At 34.9% G+C, this 23054-nt stretch overlaps 1 protein-coding gene across 5 annotated transcripts in view; it reads right to left on the bottom strand.

The window, feature by feature from the left end:
* Window positions 1–23054, bottom strand: part of LOC149783038 (cyclin-dependent kinase 10-like) — an 83270-nt gene that overhangs the window by 30993 nt on the left and 29223 nt on the right. For all 5 annotated transcript variants that reach the window (XM_089934628.1, XM_089934632.1, XM_089934630.1 and 2 more), the window contains exons 9-12: window positions 16959–17011; window positions 15782–15851; window positions 9507–9566; window positions 243–366 (exon numbers count right to left, since the gene is read on the bottom strand). In XM_089934628.1, the coding sequence (XP_089790754.1) occupies window positions 243–366; window positions 9507–9566; window positions 15782–15851; window positions 16959–17011 (307 nt within the window). The remainder of the gene's footprint in view (window positions 1–242; window positions 367–9506; window positions 9567–15781; window positions 15852–16958; window positions 17012–23054) is intronic.

Below are 23054 nucleotides of genomic sequence, written 5' to 3'. Positions count from 1 at the left end.
ACAGGCCATATTGCATCGCTAGGTGTACCAAACATCTCAAAGAAACTTACAGGCCATATTGCATCACTAGGTGTACCAAACATCTCAAAGAAACTTACAGGTCATATTGCATCGCTAGGTGTACCAAACATCTCAATGGGACTTACAGGCCATATTGCATCGCTAGGTGTACTAAACATCTCAAAGAAACTTACAGGCCATATTGCATCACTAGGTGTACCAAACATCTCAATGAAACTTACAGGCCATATTGCATCACTAGGTGTACCAAACATCTCAATGATTAGCTCTATCTGGTGAATCTCTGATCTCCCTGGCAGGAGGGGGCGGTGTGCCAGTAGCTCCCCCATTATACACCCAGCAGCCCTGCAAAGCAACACAAATGTATATATGCATGTGTGTGTGCCTACCATATACAGCAAAATTAAATTCAAATTCAGTACAAATTCAAGTAAGTGTGAAAAGCATGAGCAGGGATTATAGAAAACCAGTTTTAAAAGGTAAAATGTTTCTTGAATAATATTTACCCAATCATAATACGCTAAGAGTACATCCATTAAATGGCAAATCCAACCCTCCCAAATCAAAAATAAAAATATTTAAAACCATCTCAGTTTATATCAGCAACAATGGTATTGAAAGGAAGCCATACAAGATCAGTCTTCCATGGAGATAGGGACTGGCACCAAAACTCCAATAGTCTTCAGTTACTACTGAGTGGTGGTGCATGCTTTACTGAAATATAGCTATGGGGAGGGCTTGGGAGGGTGTACCCATGTTGTGACTGGGTAAGTATTATCAAAGAAATGTATTTTACCTTCCAAAAATTCTCTTCATCTTCAAGTTTGTTACCCAATTGAAATACGTTACGAAGAGAAGTAAGAGGAAAATAGGCATGACATCTCTTTACCCAGAGTCAATCTGGACATCAGACTCCCAACCTATATGAAGTTTCATTATGAAGAAAATACTGGTTAGAAACATGGATAACATGAAAAGGAAACCATTTTCTGTCCCTTTAAATCCTGCAGAAATAGAATGATCTATGATATCACAAAGATGTGGGACCTGTAAGGGTAGCCTGCTGCACTGCTGTTATAGGACCCAACTGGGTGACTAGAATGTACATCTTGTATTTTTGAAAAGAAAAAAGCCAGAAGGTCTGCCCATGTCCTCCCTTCCATGATATCAAAGCATGTTTAAGATTGCGGAACAGTAGCCCTTAATGGGGGGTTAGCAAGTAACCTATTTGTTGTAATCAGGGTTTAAAAAGGGTGATGTGGTTTTGCTTATACCACTGGGGAAAAAATCTTCACTTGTCTTCATACTTTGAGTGGTGTGCCTTCTTAGACAAATGATTCTGTCCACTGCTTGTTCAGAGAAAAGCTTCCATCTACAGGCTTGCATGATATATGATATGTATGCACATTCAGCCTCTTCTGGTTTGGATGGGAATGTTTCAGCAGGTACCTAAGCAGAGAGCAGGATCTTCCTGATATATCCATTGCTCAATTCTGAAGGTTGATGGCCCTCAAGTTTTCCAACTGTCTGAGTAGAGCAAGTAGGACTAGAAGACACCTGGGTATGCTACAAGGGAGATGCAGGTGAGGAGCTTGCTATTTATACTTCATCACAAATAAGTATAAAAGAGGTCATCCACAGCAGGCAATGATTCTGTCAAAGACTGAGAGGTGAAGGTTTTAATAGGAATATGATGGGGTAAGACAACTGCTACGTTGAGTGGCCTGAGCAATTGCAAGAACTCTGTTGCTGAAATATAAGTTCTGTTGGAAATGGACTAAATAAGTTTGACAATCCATTCTACGGAAACATGAGGGAGTCATACCAGCTTGAGATTGATGATAAACTCCATACCCATAGCGACAAAACAATGGAATGTAAACCATGTTGCACTAAGCAAAGCAAAGAATTTTTTGCACTAATGGTTGGATAGGGATGTGACATTGGTCACCTTGAGACTAATGGCTTACTTGTCCCATCTGATGGAGAGTAGTATTGATCTCACTGTCTATATCTTGAACTTCAGTGGAAGAACGTATTGGTTGAGGTGACTCAGGTCAATGTTTGACCTCAACTTGTCAATGGTCTCTTATATTAAGTAAAGCCTTGAATAAAAACCAAGGAGATTGTGTTTTCCTCCCCTCTATTGTCATTGAATGACTTTTTTTTTGTAGAATATCATCCTTTTCCTAATATGATGGTATGTTTGTTAGAAGGGGTGAACAAGAAAGAGGAGGGGTTAGATAAATGAAATTTGAAGCCCCTCCAAAATGACTTGGATCACCCATTCATTTTGAGGAAATAGGTTGATCCAACAAGATTGGAACTGCAGGAGTTCCTGAACTGTCTGCCTTTTCAAATTCTGAACCCTGCCACCAAATTATGGAAAGCCAACAGCATAATCTGTAATGACAGGGCATGATGTGGCTTAAGCAACTTTGAACACAAACATGTGTCATATCGTACCAGGTTGAGATTTTCACAGGCAGCCAGCATATTCTCCATAGAATGTTTAGCTACCCTGTTACTGACCCAGGCAATTTGGTTTGTTGCCTCCCAGGCATGCTCAATATCTCTTTTTTGGCCATCCCCAAAATTGTTACTTTGTCTAACATCTGGCAATAACAGTTAGAACCAGCTTCAATGTGGCATGAAACACATTCTAATCAATTTTGTTGAAAAAGAAGGCAGACATGGTGGACCACTGCTAAATTCTTATCCAAAGCTAAGATTTCAGTATGGAAGGCATCAGAATGAGTTTTGTGAAAACATTGCTGGAACCTGGCTTTAGGATTAGAAAACATTATTTAGCAGTTTGTTGATCAAAGACTCTACCTGACAGATAGTCATTAATCACCCTGATCTTCATTGAATGGGAATGCAGCCAGAAGGACAGAGTCTTTTCCTCATCATCTATATGTAATGAAGTCTTGACCTTATAATTATGCATGTTGGTTTGGCATTCTGAAACCAACAACACCTTGCGTATCTCTTCGATGACAGATTTAAAGCTGAACAAAGTTCGCATTATGGCTAGATCTGAGTAAGGCTGTTGTTCAAGAGTATCTTCACACTTATTGTGTGTATTGTCCTGTTCTGTTTCTGCTTCCATATCTGGAAAAACCATCCCAGGTGGCATAGATGATACAATGACATCATCTCTGTAACTCCTTTGTGGGTAAACCATGAACATATGGAAAGCCCACTCCGCAAGACAAATCTGTCAAAGTAGTACAGATGCCTGGCTCATCAGGAGCATGGCTGGCAGGGCTGGTGACTGCAGAATGCAGTCTGCTTGGTGCCAGTAATGGTGATGCCATAGGCATGGCCAGATGGACAGATCTATCACTAAAATTCCCATCATGGCATGAATGTGTAGCCATGGGCCTGGTGAGACAGATGGATGTCCGAACAACTATGAATGGCAATACAATATTATGGGACTGGACTGCCTAAAATTGTGAGGGACACTCGCCCAATATGCAAGAATTACCTTTGGAAGAAAGAGAGAGAGATATATGGACAAATCTCCTCTGAATTTAACAACTGTGTCATCACCTCCTGAACCAGTCAATGAATCTGTAATTCAAAGTCCATTGTAGATATTGTAAATGCAAAAGGGATAGTAGCTGATGATTGTAAAAACTATATTTTAGGTGGGGTGGTGACTCAAGTAAATGTTCCCCACAAGGCTCACAAGACATTCTGTTTTCAGATGAATACTTAATACATCTGTGTTGTCTTTGTGAGGTCTTTGTCAGACTTCTGGAAGACAGCGGTCCATATATCCTTAGACCATTTTGCATACACACTTCAAAGTAAGGATGAAATACATTTTGTACATGAGATATCAGTCATGCATGGCTTTGAAATTCTTGCATTTGTTGCACTTTGTCAACATCTTTCAATGAAATGACACAATATTACAAAAATGGCATAAATTAACAATGCAGCATGTTAATAAAGTCACTAAAACAACACCTGTTACTGAGTGAGTGAACAGAGGGCAGTGCATGTTAAACTTGAAACACAAAATGCATCCCAAAAATATTGGAAAAAATTCAGAAATAATGTACACTATACAACCTGTAGAGGAATGATTAATAAATGATATAAATCCAAATTTCTGGATGGATGGTTCAAGTTCACAATGATACTGGCATGAATTTAAAGGATGTTTTTGCATGATGCTTACTGCATGACAGCAAAGCTTAAAAAACAAACAACACCAGTTGGCAGCAAGGGGAGGTAATGGGCAGGAGCTATTGCCCCTTGCCTAATGATATAGACAGAATTGACAAATTTTTGTCTTTTAGTACGGCTGATTCGGGAGGTAGCTGGCTTACATTCTCTGATACTGATGTGAGCAGGGAATATATTCAAATAGAAATTGTATGGATATGGATATGAAAGTATGCACCAGTCTGACTGAGAAACTCCCCTCTCTTGATTGAAAGGTGAAATGACTGTAATGTCTCCATCTTGAACAGGTGGAGTAATTATCCTCAATCAATAAACGTGTCACAGACTAAACTTCATTCAAAGGTGACTTGGTCATCCTTACATAGTTTCGCTGTTGGACATTCAATAAAAGCTGTAACCAACTAAGCTTTATTCGGGGTTAACTAGGCCTTATTAAAACAGTTTCTTTGTTGAACAATCAAATAATTTACTGCCGATTAAGTTTGTTACTGCTGACCTATCTGCTCACAGTTAAGTTGGTCAAATGGAACTGGAGAATGGCAACCTAAACCTTTCATGACTTAGATTGGCCTCCCAGTAAAATATTTGTTTATTATTCTGAAAAATAAACACTATTTGCCAGTGTCTGCCAGCAACATATCTGTCAAACAATGTAATGAAGCAACATATTATTGAATTTTCTGCATTGCTGGAAGCAGAGTACCTCAGATACACCCCATTTTAGACTCCTCTTTAATAAGCTTCTTACTGACATGTATGAGAGCAGTCACATCTGGCAATGACTTGCCAACCAAAGCAGTACCATGTATACAGATTATCGATAGAAAAGTAAGTGACAGATTCACAGACCATAAGATTTTTAATGCATTCACTGTATTTGAGTCAAACACTTTTCCTGAAAATGTTAGCAATGTCACAGTTTGGTAATAATCACACAGACACATTGATTGTTCATTCCCATCAAACAAGAGAGAGGGGTGATGCAGTAATTAGTGCTAACAAAGCAATGAAAAAGTTGGGTTTTTTCAAGTACATTATTTTAGAAGACTTTAAGCAGATTAACTTCTGAGAAAACTCATTTCTATGAAAGGACAGTTCCATTCATTTAATGAAAATTTCACAGGAACTTCCAGTGTCAAGCATGGAGTGTGAGCGAGGATTTTCATGCCAGAATTTGATCAAAACAAAGCCATCATGCCAGCTGTGCACTCTCACTCTTTAGAAACTTATGAGAATAAATTTTGCTGGTACTGATATCAAAACTTTGATCTGATAGCAGCAGCCAGGAAGTGGAAGAGAAATCAAAACAAGCATATGTATCAAGAAAACAAAGAGAATGCTTTCACAGATTAGTTTTAAGTCAGTGGATTTATCAGAGCACAAATATGGCATAATGATGAACAGTGATAAGAACATGTAAATAAGTTTTGTTAAAAATCAATTAGTGGAGAAATCCATGGCAAATCATAGTGATAAACTTATTGCTTGCTGCTACCAATGAAAAGGACCCATGGAACAGTTGAAAGTATTTGTTATAAATATATATTATAAACAGTGGATTCATGCGTTTCAAGTATGTCAAAATGTCTGGTTACACTCTGGAAAATTTCAGGAATTCTATCTAACATATAAGTGAATGTAAATCATTGGTTTAAAATTTAATAAAATAGCCTTAAACTCTAATCTGTCAGAGATTTTTATGCAATCATGATTTCAAGATGGTTTGTGGGCTCAAACACTGAAATATTTTTGCCATACATAATAGCTAAAATGTCTGTGTTAGAATGGTTATTGGGAAAAACCCATAAACAGTAAAACTGAACTTGCACAAATAAAACCACCCTTTTTTAAATATCAACAAAGCCTCCATAAATGAAGTCAAATAAGCTGAATTAACCAGAGGCAATAAACTATCATACTTGCTGTTCTATAAGTCGATGTAGAGTGTAAGTTGAATCAGAAAATGTGGAAATTTTCCATCCTTCATCCATATAAAAGTTGATGCTAAGCGTAAGACATGCCATATCAATACCTCAGATTTTGTTTTTCACTTCATTCCACACAGCATCACAAATTTTATTCTATCTGTAACTCAGTAACCTTTCCAGTCAGGATCTTTAAATGTAACTAAAAGTACCGAATTTGTTTCACACAAAGTATTTTAAATGTATTATGTACTTTTAGCTACATATAATGACACTGACCCAAAAATTTATTGAGTTAGAGATAGGATAAAACGCGTGATGCAGCATAGAATTAAATTATAATAACTTCGGTTTCATAAATATTGAAAGTATCACTGTATGCTATTTCAGATTACCAGCAAGAGGGAAACTGCATCATTAATACTAAACTGCTTTTTCAATTTTTGGGGGTGGGGTGGGGGAGAGATACATAGAGAAGGATACAGGTGTATTCCATCACATTCTTCTATTTGCAACTCGTGATCAAAATAAAATATGGTCAGATATATGAGAGAGAGAGAGAGAGAGAGAGAGAGAAAGAGAAAGTTCAGCTCTTTGTGGGGATTTTTGTTATTTTTTTAAAACTTATTGCCCCCGTGTTGCTGAAGCTTTTGTTAAAGAGAGAAAACATTAATAAATGAAACAGTATATGTAAACTATGAAAATACATACCATACTCCTTCAGGGTTTAAATATTCACAATAGTTATATCCATATAGTCTCCATTAGGTTAAATCCCAAGAATGGCCATTTTGCATGCTGTCTAATTTGTTTTGCAAGTATAATGACCTCTCCATGCCCAACAAATACAATTTTGTTTAAAAAGCATGTATTCTTCCTGTACTTTGGTGGCAATTGTTTTTTATCTTTGCTCATGCTAGATGTACTTTAAATTGCAGCTGGTTCTGTTGGCAAGTTAAAAAATGACACTGACTGAAAAATTTACACTAGTAGCGACCTGGCACTTCCTTTCATTATATGGTACAGCATTCATAATACCCATGGGTAGCCACAGTTCCCTATTGGTAGCCTCGCTAATCTGATCTGGTCTGCCAAATCTTGACTTCAAACAAGTGTAAATTGGAATGACTGAATACAGCCATATTTAATTAGCATGTAAATACCACTACAAAGCCATGTGCTTCTTGTAATAATGGAAGTGGCAACAAAAACTAGAATGAATTGCTTACCTAGTGGTATTAATTGATAATTGAATATGGTACTGCCCTTTGTACACGAGTAAGATTAGTCATCAGGTAAGTGAATACAGATATACAATCCTGAAGACATCTCTGTCAGTCTGTCTCAATGGGGCATATATTTTATTTGATCATTAGGTGCTAGAAGAAAATTGTGATGGAATCTGTCCTTGTCATGGTTATTCATATTCTTATTTGTAAATTCTAACGCACATATATGTAATCAAATTTAAACAATGTACATTACTGGTGCATGCTGCTTTAGCACAATTACATCTGATCTATGTTAATAGTGAATACTGACGATCATGTAATTGTTTAAAATACTCACTGTGGGATCCTGTATTTTTTCATACACGATCTCTTCCCCAAAATGAAATATTTTTTACACGTTATTTTTTGTACTCTTGGAGAATTATTTTTCATATGAAAAATATGATAAAGTGACTCAGATGACATATTCCATGTATAAGTTGATTCAGAGTATAACACGAAGCTAAGATTTTCTGGTCAAAATGTATCATCTTATAGGCCGGCAAATATGGTAGACATCCTCTCATGGCTTGCCCTGGCAAATACATATGCTTTTCATCACATATTCCACATCCACTCCATGCCTTTACAAATAATGATCCCACTGACATAACCCAAAATCTATTATATATATATATATAAAGTGTTCTCCAGGTATGACTGCGTGTATAAAGTTTAAAATTTTTTTAAAATAAAATGTTGATGTAATTGCAATTTTTGCATATCTGATAATTATCACCTCCCATGAACATCAAAGGTGGGTCCCTCTAATAGTATATCCTTCTCCCAGATGATTATCACATGAGCAACCCATGTAAACATTTTGTGGACTTCCACTTATCTGTTATGAGACAGTTACAGACACATAGAAAGATGGCTGACTGAAGGGATAGACCGATCACAATATCCATAACCCCACCCCCACCACCAATGCATAAGAGAAGTTCAGATTCAAACTTTCTGTTAAGATTCAAAATTTCTGTTATTATAGTTTGTTAATCAGAAGGTGTCATTCCTCCATATGAAAAAGTTAATATAACCCAACATGTAGCCTGGTTCCATGCTTACAAAGTAATCAAGAATATTTGATGAATGTAAGGATTGACTGGTTGCATGAATGCCCTCAGTCCACCTAAGGGATTTTATTATAGTAGAAGTTACATGGGTCATGTATGGGCATTTACTCATTTTAAATTAAAATATAAATTGTTCTTTAAAATTTTAACACTAATTTTCTTTAACCAAAGTCTATTCATTTGTACCAATGAAAATTGAACTTTATAATCTTTCCAAATAAAGATTTCTGAGTTTACCATATGTTGATGGTGATAAATGTATTCCTGGCTTTGTCTAAGTGAGAACTAATGGCAACAGTTGTTGATGACCAATGAATAATGGTAATCTCACAGCAACTGTCTTTGTACAATAAAAATTTCCCATCTAAAACATTATGGCTAGACCACACATTAACAGCTACTGAATATACTCACATGTGGAATCCAACTGCAAACAACACAGACCCTGATCACTACTGCACAATGTGCAGCAGAAAAGAGTCTATGTTGTTTGAATACTCCTAACAAACTCCAGAAACCCAGATATACCAGTGCAATATCCAATGGCAGATTTGGGTCTGTGCAGCTTGCAGATGGAGTTGACTGATAAGGGAGTACAAATGGTACTTCCCCTGCCATATTTGATATTTGCACTGTGTAAGCAGGGCTTTGTGAGGCCTCCATACTGTATTATATTAATTAAAATGAATTTATTTTTTTCAAACATGAAATCATCTTGAGCTGATCAGGCTAAATATACAGACCAGTTATATCTTGTACCCACAAAATCAAAATGTAAAGCTGTGTAATCATTTCATATGAGAGAAAATTGTAATAGCAAAATTTACAATTTGTGAAGACTTTCAAATCCTCTTATGTACATCTAGTTAAATAAATAACTAAAACACTTATACCATGTAATTTTCAAACTGTAAACATTGAGATTAAGTTAAACATGCTACTTTACACTCCTTTAAGGCAAGATTATGATTCTCAACTGAAAAATGTAAAAATTATCAAAAACAATTTACCACATATCTATAGCTGTTGTCTGGATTTTGGAACCCAGTAACAATTCTGGTGCTCTGTACCTGCAATAAAAAGAAACGTTTTAAGTGAAAGAAAAAATAACATCGCTGCTATTTTCTACAGAAAGAAAAGTTTTTAGCAAAAGAAAAAAATAATATTGCTGCTATTTTTTGTTTTTAATCCTCTTTATACAATTAATTCAAGTAGCTTAGTACCAACAAAGAAAGTTAGTCAATAACTCAAGTAGCTTAGTACCAACAAAGAAGGTTAGTCAATAACTCAAGTAGCTTAGTACCAACAAAGAAAGTTAGTCAATAACTCAAGTAGCATAGTACCAACAAAGAAAGTTAGTCAATAACTCAAGTAGCTTAGTACAAACAAATAAAAGTTAGTCAATAATTCAAGTAGCTTAGTACCAACAAAGAAAGTTAGTCAATTACTCAAGTAGCTTAGTACTAACAAAGTTGGTCAATAATTCAAGTAGCTCAGTACCAACAAAGTTATTTAATAACTCAAGTAGCTTAGTACCAACAAATAAAGTTAGTAAATAACTCAAGTAACTTAGTAGCAACAAAGTAAGTCAATAACTCAAGTAGCTTAGTACCAACAAATAGTTAGTCAATAACTAAAGCAGCTTAGTACCAACAAATAAAGTCAGTCAATAACTCAAGTAACTTAGTAGCAACAAAGTAAGTCAATAACTCAAGTAGCTTAGTACCAACAAATAAAGTCAATAAATCAAGTAGTTTAGTACCAACAAAGAAAGTTGGTCAATGACTCAAGTAGCTTAGTACCAACAAAGAATGTTAGTCAATAACTCAAGTAGCTTAGTACCAACAAAGAAACATTAGTCAATAACTCAAGTAGCTTAGTACCAACAAAGAAAGTTAGTCACTAAATCAAGTAGCTTAGTACCAACAAAGAAAATTAGTCAATAACTCAAGTAGCTTAGTACCAACAAAGAAAGTTAGTCAATAACTCAAGCAGTTTAGTACCAACAAGGTTAGTCAATAAATCAAGTAGCTTAGTACCAACAAAGAAAGTTAGTCAATAAATCAAGTAGCTTTGTACCAACAAAGAAAAGTTTGTCAATCTAGGTTGAAGCGATACATGTGTACCATTTTTACGAGGGTCTTGTCAAATTGCTATTAGACCATCCAACTGTGAGGATGCCATGTTCTTGTTTGTATTGTCTTGCAGTTGTATCTCATGTTTTGTGTAAATGTGGAATAATTTTGTGTTAAGTGTCCTTGTATGCATTACTGTTACACTGAAATGGTTTCAGTAGTCAATTTCACAGAAAATAAGGCATGGCTAGAAAGTCACTTGATTTATTCCAAAATCTTGAGGAATGGTGAACAATTTGTTCACATAAATATGCAACCACTTCTTGCACATCTATATGTGAAACGATACACCTATACCATGTATCAGTGATTCACGATATGATATGATACATTATCCATACATACATCAACTTGATGGTCATTTTATCTTCTTCTGGTCTTTCACTAATAGGGTGGTGCCATTGTAAGTGTGTTGACATATTGGTTGTATTTCTAGTATGCAGATTACAGAAGCATGGATTTATCATCTGTTCATATGTCACTGTCATCCTTTGACAAGATTAAACAAATACTTCCAAATAGACTACTTGGTGATTGTCAGTCATTTTTATTCAATGTTTAAGGCCATGTCAGGCTTCTCCATTTGATTACGTGCAGGGCTCATCTAGGTCACCATACCCTTTATTTTGCGCTATACGAATGCTTTTCAAACATTTTATTACCCTGTCTTCTCTTAGATTTGGAAGGCAAAACAAATGAAATAGTCAAATTTCCTCATGCAAGGAAAAGCTAGAACAAGTTTGATTATGAAAGTGGAGATGATTAACAAACAAATCCTTCACACTTTACTTCCTGCAGATGCAGAACATCTGACAGAGACTCATTTCTGTGAGTAAAAAAGTAAATTATTAAAAACACGCCACTCCTCTTTTCCCCAATTCTGTGCCAAATTTTCTTTCATCCTGTCAGCACATTCAGCTGCTGATTACATATACTTGTGTAAAAAGAAACATTCCAGACTTGTTCACCATGTACAGGTAAAACCAGTTATAACACGATTCGTTATAACGCAATTCTGCTTATAATGCGATGGCAGCATGGCTCCCATTTTTTACTTTAAGGTGGTCTATCTTTTTAACATCCATAATACATGCTCTCTGAAAAGCTGATTATTTGTATCCCTAGCAGATTATTAATCCCAGCACTGCGTTTAATGTTGCCTTAACTTCACCGTGCACCGTTTCCACCATATTGGTACATGTATGTATACAATTAAAAACTAAAGTATATTTGATTTTTGGGAAGTTTTCTGAAAAATTTTGTTAATGCAATCCTGCCTATATTGCGATGTTATTCTTTGGACACTGAGCATAGTGTTATAACATGTTTTACCTGTATGACTTATATACTTTACATATCATTTAGTAGCCACTTTTGCATGAACTTTTCTGTTGCTTTGAATCTATTTCTATTTAATTTGGATGCCAATATTTCTTGTATGTCACGTGCTGTAGCATGCAAAGGATCCAGTATACAAGTGATGTTTGCATGCAAAGGATCCAGTATGTAAGTCATGTTTGCATGCCAAGGATCCAATATGAGTGATGTTTGCATGCAAAGTATCCAGTATACAACTGATGTTTGTATGCAAAGTATCCAGTATACAAGTGATGTTTGCATGCAAAGGATCCAATATATAAGTGATGTTTGCATGCAAAGGTTCCAGTACACAAGTGATGTCTGCATGCAAAGTATCCAGTATACAACTGATGTTTGTATGCAAAGTATCCAGTATACAAGTCATGTCTGCATGCAAAGGATCCAATATATGAGTGATGTTTGCATGCAAAGGTTCCAGTACACAAGTGATGTTTGCATGCAAAGTATCCAGTATACAAGTGATGTTTGTATGCAAAGTATCCAGTATACAAGTGATGTTTGCAAGTAAAGGTTCCAGTATATAAGTGATGTTTGCATGCAAAGTATCCAGTATACAAGTGATGTTTGCATGCAAAGGATCCAGTATACAAGTGAAGTTTGGAAGCAAAGGTTTAAATATACAAGTGATGTTTGCTTGCAAAGGTTCCAGTATACAAGTGATGTTTGTATGCAAAGTATCCAGTATACAAGTGATGTTTGCATGTAAAGGTTCCAGTATACAAGTGATGTTTGCATGCAAAGTATCCAGTATACAAGTGATGTTTGCATGTAAAGCATCCAGTATACAATGATGTTTGCATACGAAGGTCCCAGTATAAGTGATGTTTGCATGCAAATCATAAGGATAGCATAATCATAAGATTTATGTATGTGATACTACAGCAAAACTTGTTATGACAGACTGCCCCTTCTGCCAACCAAAAGCAGTCTCTCAAGACAGGTGGTCTCTCATAAGATGTGTAATAAAATGGACTGGTTTCCAGGGTCAACAGTTACCATTGTTGAAGAAAAAATACCCATACTCACTGAACATGTATCATATCCTTTATTCATAATCTTGCTAAATATTGCAAGCATTCCTCTCAAAATAACTTTATTATATAATAAATATACATCTATCAAACATCGTGAATCAAATTTATATTTCAACATCACATGAATATGTACATATATTAGTACATGTACGTGTATATGATTTGTGAAATAAACAAAGGTAATATCTTTCATATCCATAAGGAAACTTCACATGGCCATACATTTTAGAGTTGTTTCATATGTAACAAAAACTGCACAGTTAGCAATAACGTATATATCTTACTCTATGCACTTAATCACTTTTCTTTAAGAAATTCATTATACTTCTATGTTGAAATTTTTTACTCAGCTGTTTGGTCTGAACATGTATCTCCATTTCTGAGCAAAGAAGGAAAAGTTTGGGATTGCCATGTTGGAAAACATATTCTTTAATCTCCTTTAAATGTTCTGTGACTGTAGAATGTGAAATAACCTGAGGCAGAATTTCACCAACAAATGACTCATTGTCACTGTCCGCAGTTGGAAAAGTACCTGATTTACCAGGCTGCTATTTTGCGAACTGTCTCCCCTTTTTCACTTCTTTCAATTATATTAATTCTTTCTTTCAGTGTTAGAATTTTTCTTTCTTTCATCAGAGGTTCTGCCTTTGTTATTAGTGTTGACGTAATAATGACCAGATGCATTTCGGTTTTGATCACGTTTTGGGGAAATGTGGAATAAATATTTATTATGTACCAATGAATGAAACCATACATTTATTTTTAGATGAAGTTTAAATCACCAGCGTTATAGCTCGATAAACAAATGTTGCGACCATCTGCACCTGGGTAAACAGATGGTGGCTTGATGAAACACTGTAACAAAAGAAATTTAAAAAAAAAAAAGAATCTGGAACTGATTCTCACTTACTAGTATTAAAAAAGAGCTCATTCACCCAACAGGCATTACAGATTAACTGGAAAGACAAACGATGTACTCAACCCTACAGTGAAACCCTTTCAAAAGATTTCTCACTGGGTTGTATGGGTTTTCACAAAGATAAAGAAAAAATACAAACCTCTAAATTGACTGCATATGTCCATCATTACTCCCTTTGATGAAAAAATGGTTAATCTTACTGGCTATTCACATTAATTCAGCACTAAAAATGTGGTTAGTGATGTGTACTTAAGTCTGGTTTACTGCAGTTTACAAATGACACCATATGCTGGACTTGTAAATTTCACAAAACTGGAAGCTAGCCAACTTGTAAAAAAAACCATATTAGAATAATCTTTACTATTTATGCGGTCGCTGTTACAAAAGATTAAATGATGGTTATCGGTGTTTATCTCACTATATGGTCGTTCAACGTATCTTGAGCTCACATGTTTACAAAGGATTAAGTCAAGGTCAGTGATGTTGATCTGGGTTTTTTTGCGATGCAGTCATTCATAGCAGTGTTGAAATGCATATCTTGCCAAGACATTGCAGTCACTGGTCGTGTTCAACAGGTGGTTGCTCATAACAGAATTTTTATATAATAAAATCGATTTGTGCATTATGATTGTGGCTGGAAATGACAGGTGGTTGCTCATAGCAGAGGTCGCTCATAATACAGTTTTTACTGTATCATTGTACATATTGTATCCAAGATGATTATCATGGTACAAATGATACAACAAGACTGGTAATACCCAGCTCTAGTAATTGAAATACTGTGTCAATACAATACACCTATCTGTAAATCATGAATGGTAATAACTCTTAAAAAAAATGGTGAGAAATGGTTTGTTCCACATATTTTGGCCTCTTTTAGAGCATAATAAAACTGTTCATTATGACCCATTTTATCACAACCTTTTGAAACGTTTTTACTTCATTCCATCAAAGACATTTACCCTAAAAAATTTTATGTGAATAAAACTCACTCCAGATCTTAAAAATATGGGGCATAGTGGCCCCCAAGAGAAAATCCCAGCTTCATGTACAACCCTATTATCTAAAACCCAGATCTGTAAGTTGGCTGGAGAAATATATCATTGCAGAGAATGGGGAGGGGTTATGCCTTCACTGTCATGAGATATAGTGAAAAAAATAAAGACCATATAACAATAAGGCTATAATTTGCACTTTGAAGGTACATCTTGTGTGTGGGGGGTGAAGGTGGGGGTGGTGGATGGATGGACCTCTTTGGTGGTCTTTGTGGTTAGAGTGGCTGCCTCAGAAGTAGGAGGTCAAGGGTTCAAACCCTGGTCAAGTCATACCAAAGACTTGGAAAAATTATACTAACAGCTGCCTCGCTTGGCGCTAAGCATTAAGAGGTTAGTGTAAGAACTGGTCGGCCTGGTGTCAGGATAATGTGACTGGGTAGGACATCATGATATATGTCTGTTACATGATTCCCAATGTTAAATATGATTATAAACTGTCACACTGCAGACAACATAGCGATATGATTGAAAATTGTTAAAGCTACATAAACCCCAAATCACAATTACACACATATGTATGTATGTATGTATGTATGTATGTATGTATGTATGTATGTATATATGTGTGTGTGTGTGTGTGTATATGTATGTATGCTTGTATGTATGTATGTATGCATGTATGTATGCTTGTATGTATGTATGTATGTATGTATGTATGTATGTATGTATGTATGCTGTATGTATGTATGTATGTATGTATGCATGTATGTATGCATAGCAAGTAGCTGAGTGACTGGATAATCTAGCTGAAGAGTCACTTACCAGAGAGTAACTACAGTTGGTGTCATGGGCTTCGATGGCACTCCAAACTTCCTGGCAAGACCAAAGTCAGCTAAAATGGGCATCACAAGTGATAATAATAACAATGGCAATATAACAAAACAGTTTAATGTCCAACAATTTGTTACTGCTGCTTTTGCAAATATATCACTAATACAATGGCATAAAACTTTTGTTTTCAACAACAAATGCTATGATGAAATTCAATGAATGATGATATAATGTGTCATTTTAATTTTTTTATGTGTATGACAGCAGATTTATTCTTATTCCTGAATTCTTTTCAATAGACAATCATAATCAACTGAATAAAAATTTACAAAGCAGGAATGAATTTATATTAAACCTGTCTGGTAAATATTCCAAGCACACAATGTGTATATATTTTAACAAGCATTTAACCATATATATATATACAGAGAGAGAGATAGAGAGAAATCCTAAAACTGCAGCATTTGCCAGTCATAACTGACAAATAAGCTCAAATGACTATATCCAAACTTGACATGTCAGACACTGGACGTAAGATGCCCATAATAATTAACAGAGCACAAGCCAAAAGAGGCATGAAAGATTATCAACTGGACTTATCAAAACCTTATATCTGGATGATTACCCCAAGATCTGCACTACAGACATTACATCAGTCCCTCAAACCACTTGCTTTTTAAACAGATTGTGTGGGGGGAGTGTCATCACATATGAGGTTTTAGAACAACTGTGTGTTGCCCATCACTTAAAATGAAAAAAGATACTAGCAACAACAAGAAACTTTTATTTTTATTTCCAATGCTTGTTTGATGACCTCATAAAATAAAACTCTTTTGTCAGTTCTTTTTTTATATAAATAAATAGTTTTAGTGAAAACTTGTGAAACATGGAAGGATAACACTTCAACTAACACAACAGCAAATCCTAAACTGAAATTACACATATTTTGGATGCATTTAAAAATAATGGACATCAGTTGTTTGTTTTTTTTTGTTTTGTAATAGCTTATTTCACCTCATTCCAATGCTTTTACAGTAAATTTCAAATATCTGACTTCCATATTAATTTTGGAGAACAAAATGTTTCACAAGAACTATTCAAATTTTGGGATCCCTTGTATGGGTACATACGGGTAATTTTTAAAGTCATTAGGAGAAAGACCATATACCTATCTTGACACATCCTTTATCAGTCATCAATAAATTGGACACCTTCAGATCTCTGGAAGAAAAAAGAAAACGAAAAGTCTTAAACCAGTAATAATTTCATAACCTGATTGATTATTAACACACATAAAAATAGTACTCAAGCCTTATTAGACTGTAAAAGCTTTTATTTTTTCCCTTCATTTTTTCTGGTTCAAATGGTAATTTTAAATCATTATTGGCTATATCATGCCAAGGAAATGAGATCTAAGTGCTTTTCCCAAGAACACTGAGGCAGCTGACCCTGGCTGACCTGGGCAGGTATCGAGCCCATGACCCCTGGTTTATAAATCCAATCCTTTACCAACTGAGCTACCATGACTCCCTTCATTTCTTTGGTGCATAAAATATATTCTCATTGATCCACTGTTGCTTATCACATTTCTGATTTTGAAAAAATCTGATTATTTACATTTTGTGGTGATTTTTATTTACAAATATGTTATTCTATTTCAGCTGATTTTAGCTGCACAGCATTTTTGTTAGTAGCGCATATCCATTTTGAGATACCCCTGGTACATCAAAATGCTTGTGACTCTTTTGCATATTCTGTACAACAGTGCAAGATTATCAAATAAAATTACCTGCACCAATAGTTACAGATTACAGACATATACAGTATTGGGGTAAGTTTGTCATTATCTCCTATTATTATATGCTCATTTTTTCCCCCGTTAACTTTACATTGTCAGAATCGTTCAATATCCCCCGATACTGAACGTGCGCAACAATACACATATAGCATTCACGTGAATAAAGGAACTACTTTCTATTGTAAACAAACAATGAGGCAGATGCCAGCACATTTGATTTTGTACACAAATCATATACACTCGCGTAAGAGGCTCTTTACGTTGTGTTTGTTTAAATTTGTTTCTGAATGAACTAAAACATGTTTCGTGGACTGCAAAAATACACATCTATTTTGGCACATTCCGCGTTGATACAATGTTATGGATTTAGGCTAGCTACATTATATAAAAGACTGAAGATTAGGTCCTTACAAATAACATATAAGTGACAAGGCATATACTGTCTTCTTTATCTGGTGATAAGAATGGCAAAATAAAATATACTTACAGTTTTACATCCTGAATTTCCTCAAAATGTTTTTTCTTAATTCTGCAAATTCGAATTACATGAGCCATGTCATAGGTTTTCAATCTGGACTACACATTTCGAAATTTTGCTGTAATTTCAATGATAAGTGCAATTGCATCCTCCTTACTGCACTCAAAATGAAATAAGCATTAAATTCCATAGCGTCTTTTTGATAATTGCAATTGAAAGACTTCATATTTTTCCCACGTTATGATTTCAAACATTCAATGACAGAAACAGAAACACATTTGCAGACATAAACACGCTTCTCCTGCACCACTTCAATCCGATGTATTTCATGTATAATTTGCACAGATGAATCCAGTCCAAAATCACAAACTTTCATCGAATCGAAACAAAATACCAAATTATATTCATTCCAGATCAAATGGAAAAGTTGTTGCAATGCGCATTCATTCACAATATGACTGCAAATTTCAATTTTAACAAGACATGCCATTTTCTTTCGAAAGTTATGTAGAGCACGTGACTAAGTTCAAATTTATCTGGGCGGAGTTATGTGTGCATTAATAATGATGTCATTGTGTAATGACAAATCTGTGCTTGTGTATTTAGTTTGGAATATGGCATTCGTTCATTTACGTTGTTTCTTGTAGTGTATTTTGTTTATATAATTAAACCTTAAGTAGAATAAAAAAATGAGCATATAACAAAAAGGTTACTGCATTTGTATGGGAAAATATGAACTCGTTTTGTCGGAAGGATATACTGCACTCACAAGTTCGTGCAGTATTCCATCGCAAAACTCGTTCATATTTTCCCATACAAATGCAGTAACCTATAATTATGATATGAATTTTAGGTAATTTGAAGCACGAAGCTGCATGTGTATTACAGTCACAGGGTCGTTATGGATTGGCTGATTGATTGGAATGCCCACCAATACATGCTTTGTTTACCAAAACACTTACACATGGCAGCCTTGTATATAAACAGTAAGCATACAAAAATTTATACCTTGTTATATATATTTAATTTGTATTTTTTTTCATTTTTTTCTCCATGTTTTCTCCATCTCTTGTTTACTTAAAAAAATAATTCTGGTGATAACATCAGAAGCAGAATCATTTGTATTGGGGTGTTCAGTCTTTGATTCGGGTGGAATGTTTATTCAAATTATTATTTTCTGGAATTACAAAGTGCTCAGTAAATGTCTAAGAGGGCAATGAACTCTATCATGACAAAACATATTTATCGGCAAAGCTCGTGAAGCCTATACTTTACTATTGGCATAAAAAAGTGCTGATTATGATACAGTTAAGGAATTTATCTTAATGTATAAGTTGGTACCTGAGGCATATCAACAAAAGTTTAGTAACTGTTAAAAAGCAGCTGGACAGACCCACATCAAATCTGCTAGAGAAAAAGAACAATTATCTAATAGGTGGTGATCAGCCAAGAAGGTTGGTCAAGACTTCAATAATTTCAGATCACTCAGATTAATTGAAGAGTTCAAAAACTGTGTACACAGTGATGTTCAGACCTACTTTGATCAACAAAAGGTTGAAACTTTACCAAGTGCTGCTTGTACAGCGGATGATTATTCCTTGACTCACAAAGTTTCTTTTGTCAGTAAATCTTTCACTCAGCAGTTTACTGTAAAAAGCCATTTCAGTCTCATGCGAGCCCTTCCAAATCTTTCTGGTACAACTTTTAGGAATGAAGTTACTGATAAGATTGATCAGAAATCCTTATCTCTAAGTGCCCTATTGCAAGAAGAAAGGGCACATTATTTATGATTGCTACTGATTGAAAAATAATCAACAGAATCAAGACAAAGCTATTATAGATGCTATTATCTCTAAGAGGTCAAGATCATGATCATGTATTGAAAGCAAACAAACCCCAGTCTGATTTTATTATGGAGAATTATAAACCATTCATGTTGAAACGTTCTATATCAAGTTCTACTGATTCTGCCACTCCTATCCCTATTAAAATTTTAAGGGACAAAGTAGCTTATCAGTCTTAAATTATCACGTATTTTGCTTTTTCCTGAGAAGTCTTCTTCTGACTTTGTTAATGTTCCTCTCCATTGTGTAAATTTGTCATCAGACTTTGTCTCAGGACCAGTGACAGTTGGAATAGTGATATGACATCATTACCCATCAAAGGTATTCTTCGTTTATTATTAGGCAATGACCTAGCTGGAGATAAGGTTGTAGTTAATCCACTTGTAGCTGATAAGTCTTTTTTGGATCAAAAAGTCAATCCTATTGAAAAAGAAATCCCTTATTTACACCCAGATTGTGTAGTTACTAAGGAAAAGAAAGCTCTTGAGAATGATGTTGATCAGAAAATTTCTCCTTTAGCTGTCACATGTATTTGTCAGGCTTTTGATGAGGTCACTTTTGCTCCTGGTATGAATCAATCAAATTATGTTGTTCACAGTTATCCTCTTTCTACCACTCATTCTCTTTATTCTAATCAGGGTGACAAATGACAATCACTCACTGTCCAACAGGAACATGATCCTGAGATCTCCTGTTTGTTTCAAAGGGCTATTAGCAAAACTAAGCCACTGAAGTACCTGTTTGTTTGTTAAAAATGGGGTCCTTATGAGATAATGGAGACCACCTGAGGTACATGCTGGTGTTGAATGGTCAGTGAGATATCAAATTGTTGTTCCTAAGTCAAATAGTCTAGCACATGAAACAACCTTGGCCAATCATTTAGGGGTCAATCAGATTTTTCACAGGATACTGAATCATTTTGATTGGCCAAAAATTAAAAGTGATGTCTGGTAAATATCGTAAGTTTTGTCACATTTGTCAAATAGTAGGAAACCCAGTCAGAAGATACCCAATTCTCATCTGCAACCTATTCCTACTTTGACAAACTATTTAGTTGAATAATGGTTAACTGTGTAGGTCCCTTACCTAAGACCAACTCAGGCACCAATAATTGTTGGCCATAATGTGTCTATTCCAAGTCTATTCCAAGAGTCAATTCCTTTGAGGAATATTAAAACTAAGACCACAGTAAAAGCTTTGATGACGTTTTTTTAAAAATGATTTGGCCTTCACCAATCTGTCCAATCTGATCAGGGGTTAAACTTTATGTCTGGAATTTTTCAGCAAGTTAGGCATGAACTAGATATCCAACAATTTAAGTCTTCTGCCTATCCAAAGGGATTTAGAAAATTTTCATCAAACTTTGAAAAATGTGATTCTGTCATATTTGTAGATACCAGAAACTATTGATGAAGGTGTTCATGTACTGTTGTTTGCTGTTATGGAATCAGTTCAAGAATCTATAGGATATAGTCCCTTTGAGCTAGTGTTTGGACATACTGTCCATGGACCATTTAAAGTTATTAAAATGAAATGAAGATTCAGAAATTATTCTTCTTAACTATTTTTCTAATTTAAAATATAAGTTGCAAAAGGCTAAGAAGTTACAATAACTAATTTTCACTCTACTCAGCAAAAAATGAAAATAAGGTATGACAAAATACAAAGGAAAAGAGTTTTCAGCCTGGTGATATAGTTCTGTTTCTCTTGCCCATATTTCAAAATCCTCTTCAGACCAAGGACCATGATCCTTATGCAATCAAAAAGAAAGTAAGTGATTTAAATTATATCATAAATACTCCTGAGAGGTGAAAACAAAAACAACTTTGCCATGTACATATGTTAAAGGAGTATGTTGAAAGAGATAGCCATGTTAATGATGCATTCAATTTAGCTGTACCTGTCCCATACAGTGAGAATTTAAGTGATGGAATGTAATCATACTTTAGTGATGTTTGAGTAACCAATCTTCAGAATTCAGAAATACTGAATAATCTGGACCAGAAACTTTCACAGTTACAGCCACAAGAAAATAGTGAACTAAAACAGCTATTATTCAAATAAAAGCACATGTTTCCAGATGTTCAAACATGAACATGAACAAATAAAATCTTCCATAATGTTGAAATCGTACATTCCACACCTGTGAAACAGCATTCACACAGGATGAAAACTCTCAAACAGGAATGTTTAAAAATAGAACAAAGAAAAAGTGACTTGAGTTCACCATGTATTCTTGTACCAAAACCAGATTACACTTTCTGCATGTGCATCAATTATAGAAAAGTGAATAGTGTAACCAAAACAGAGTCATTTTGAATCGATGACTGTATTGACAAAATTGGAAATGCATAATAGGTCACTAATTTCACCTTCTGAAAGGATTCTGGCCAATTCCACTCAAGGAAAGGGTCAAGGAATTTCAGCATTTGTAACTCCAGATGGATTTTATCAACATAAAATGACAACATTTTAATGTTTAATGAGCATGATTACATCTGATCTACATAACTGTGACACTGACATTCATGACATCTGATCTACATAACTGTGACACTGACATTCATGACATCTGATCTACATAACTGTGACACTGACATTCATGACATCACGATCTACAAAGACACCTGAAAAGATCACTTGGAGATGATTAGGTAATTCTTTGATAGAGTCAGTGATGCAAATTTCACAATTTAAGTAAAAAAGAGTTTTGTCATGCTTGTGTCACATTGCTAGACAAACCATGTGACACAGGCATGTTAAAACTATAGAAGTTAAATTGAAGGCTAGCCTATCAGTAAAAAGCAGCTGAGGTGATTTTAAGGTATGGCTGGATATCTATCTGAAATTTAGCTCCAATTTTTCCATAATTACTGAACCACTGACCAATTTGTTAAGAAAGAAACCCAAGTTTCATTGGTCTGAAAAACGTCAGAATGTTTTTTATAAGTTAAAGGCCATACTTAAGAGTGCATCCGTTCATTCAGCTACAAATTTCAGCCAAACATTTAAAATGTCTGTTGAAAAAAGTGATGTTAGGGTTGACATAGTATTGATTCAAGTAGACAAAATTGGTATAGATCATTTAATGTGTTATTTTTCTACAAAAAATTAAATAATCACCAAAGAAATTATTCCACAATT

This window comes from Sinohyriopsis cumingii, chromosome 15 (genome assembly GCF_028554795.1).
Source record: "Sinohyriopsis cumingii isolate HCF-2022 chromosome 15, ASM2855479v2, whole genome shotgun sequence".
Classification (NCBI taxonomy): Eukaryota; Metazoa; Mollusca; class Bivalvia; order Unionida; family Unionidae; genus Sinohyriopsis; species Sinohyriopsis cumingii.
The sequence above is the reverse complement of the archived record's forward strand: the minus strand, read 5'-3'. Positions and strand labels throughout refer to the sequence as shown.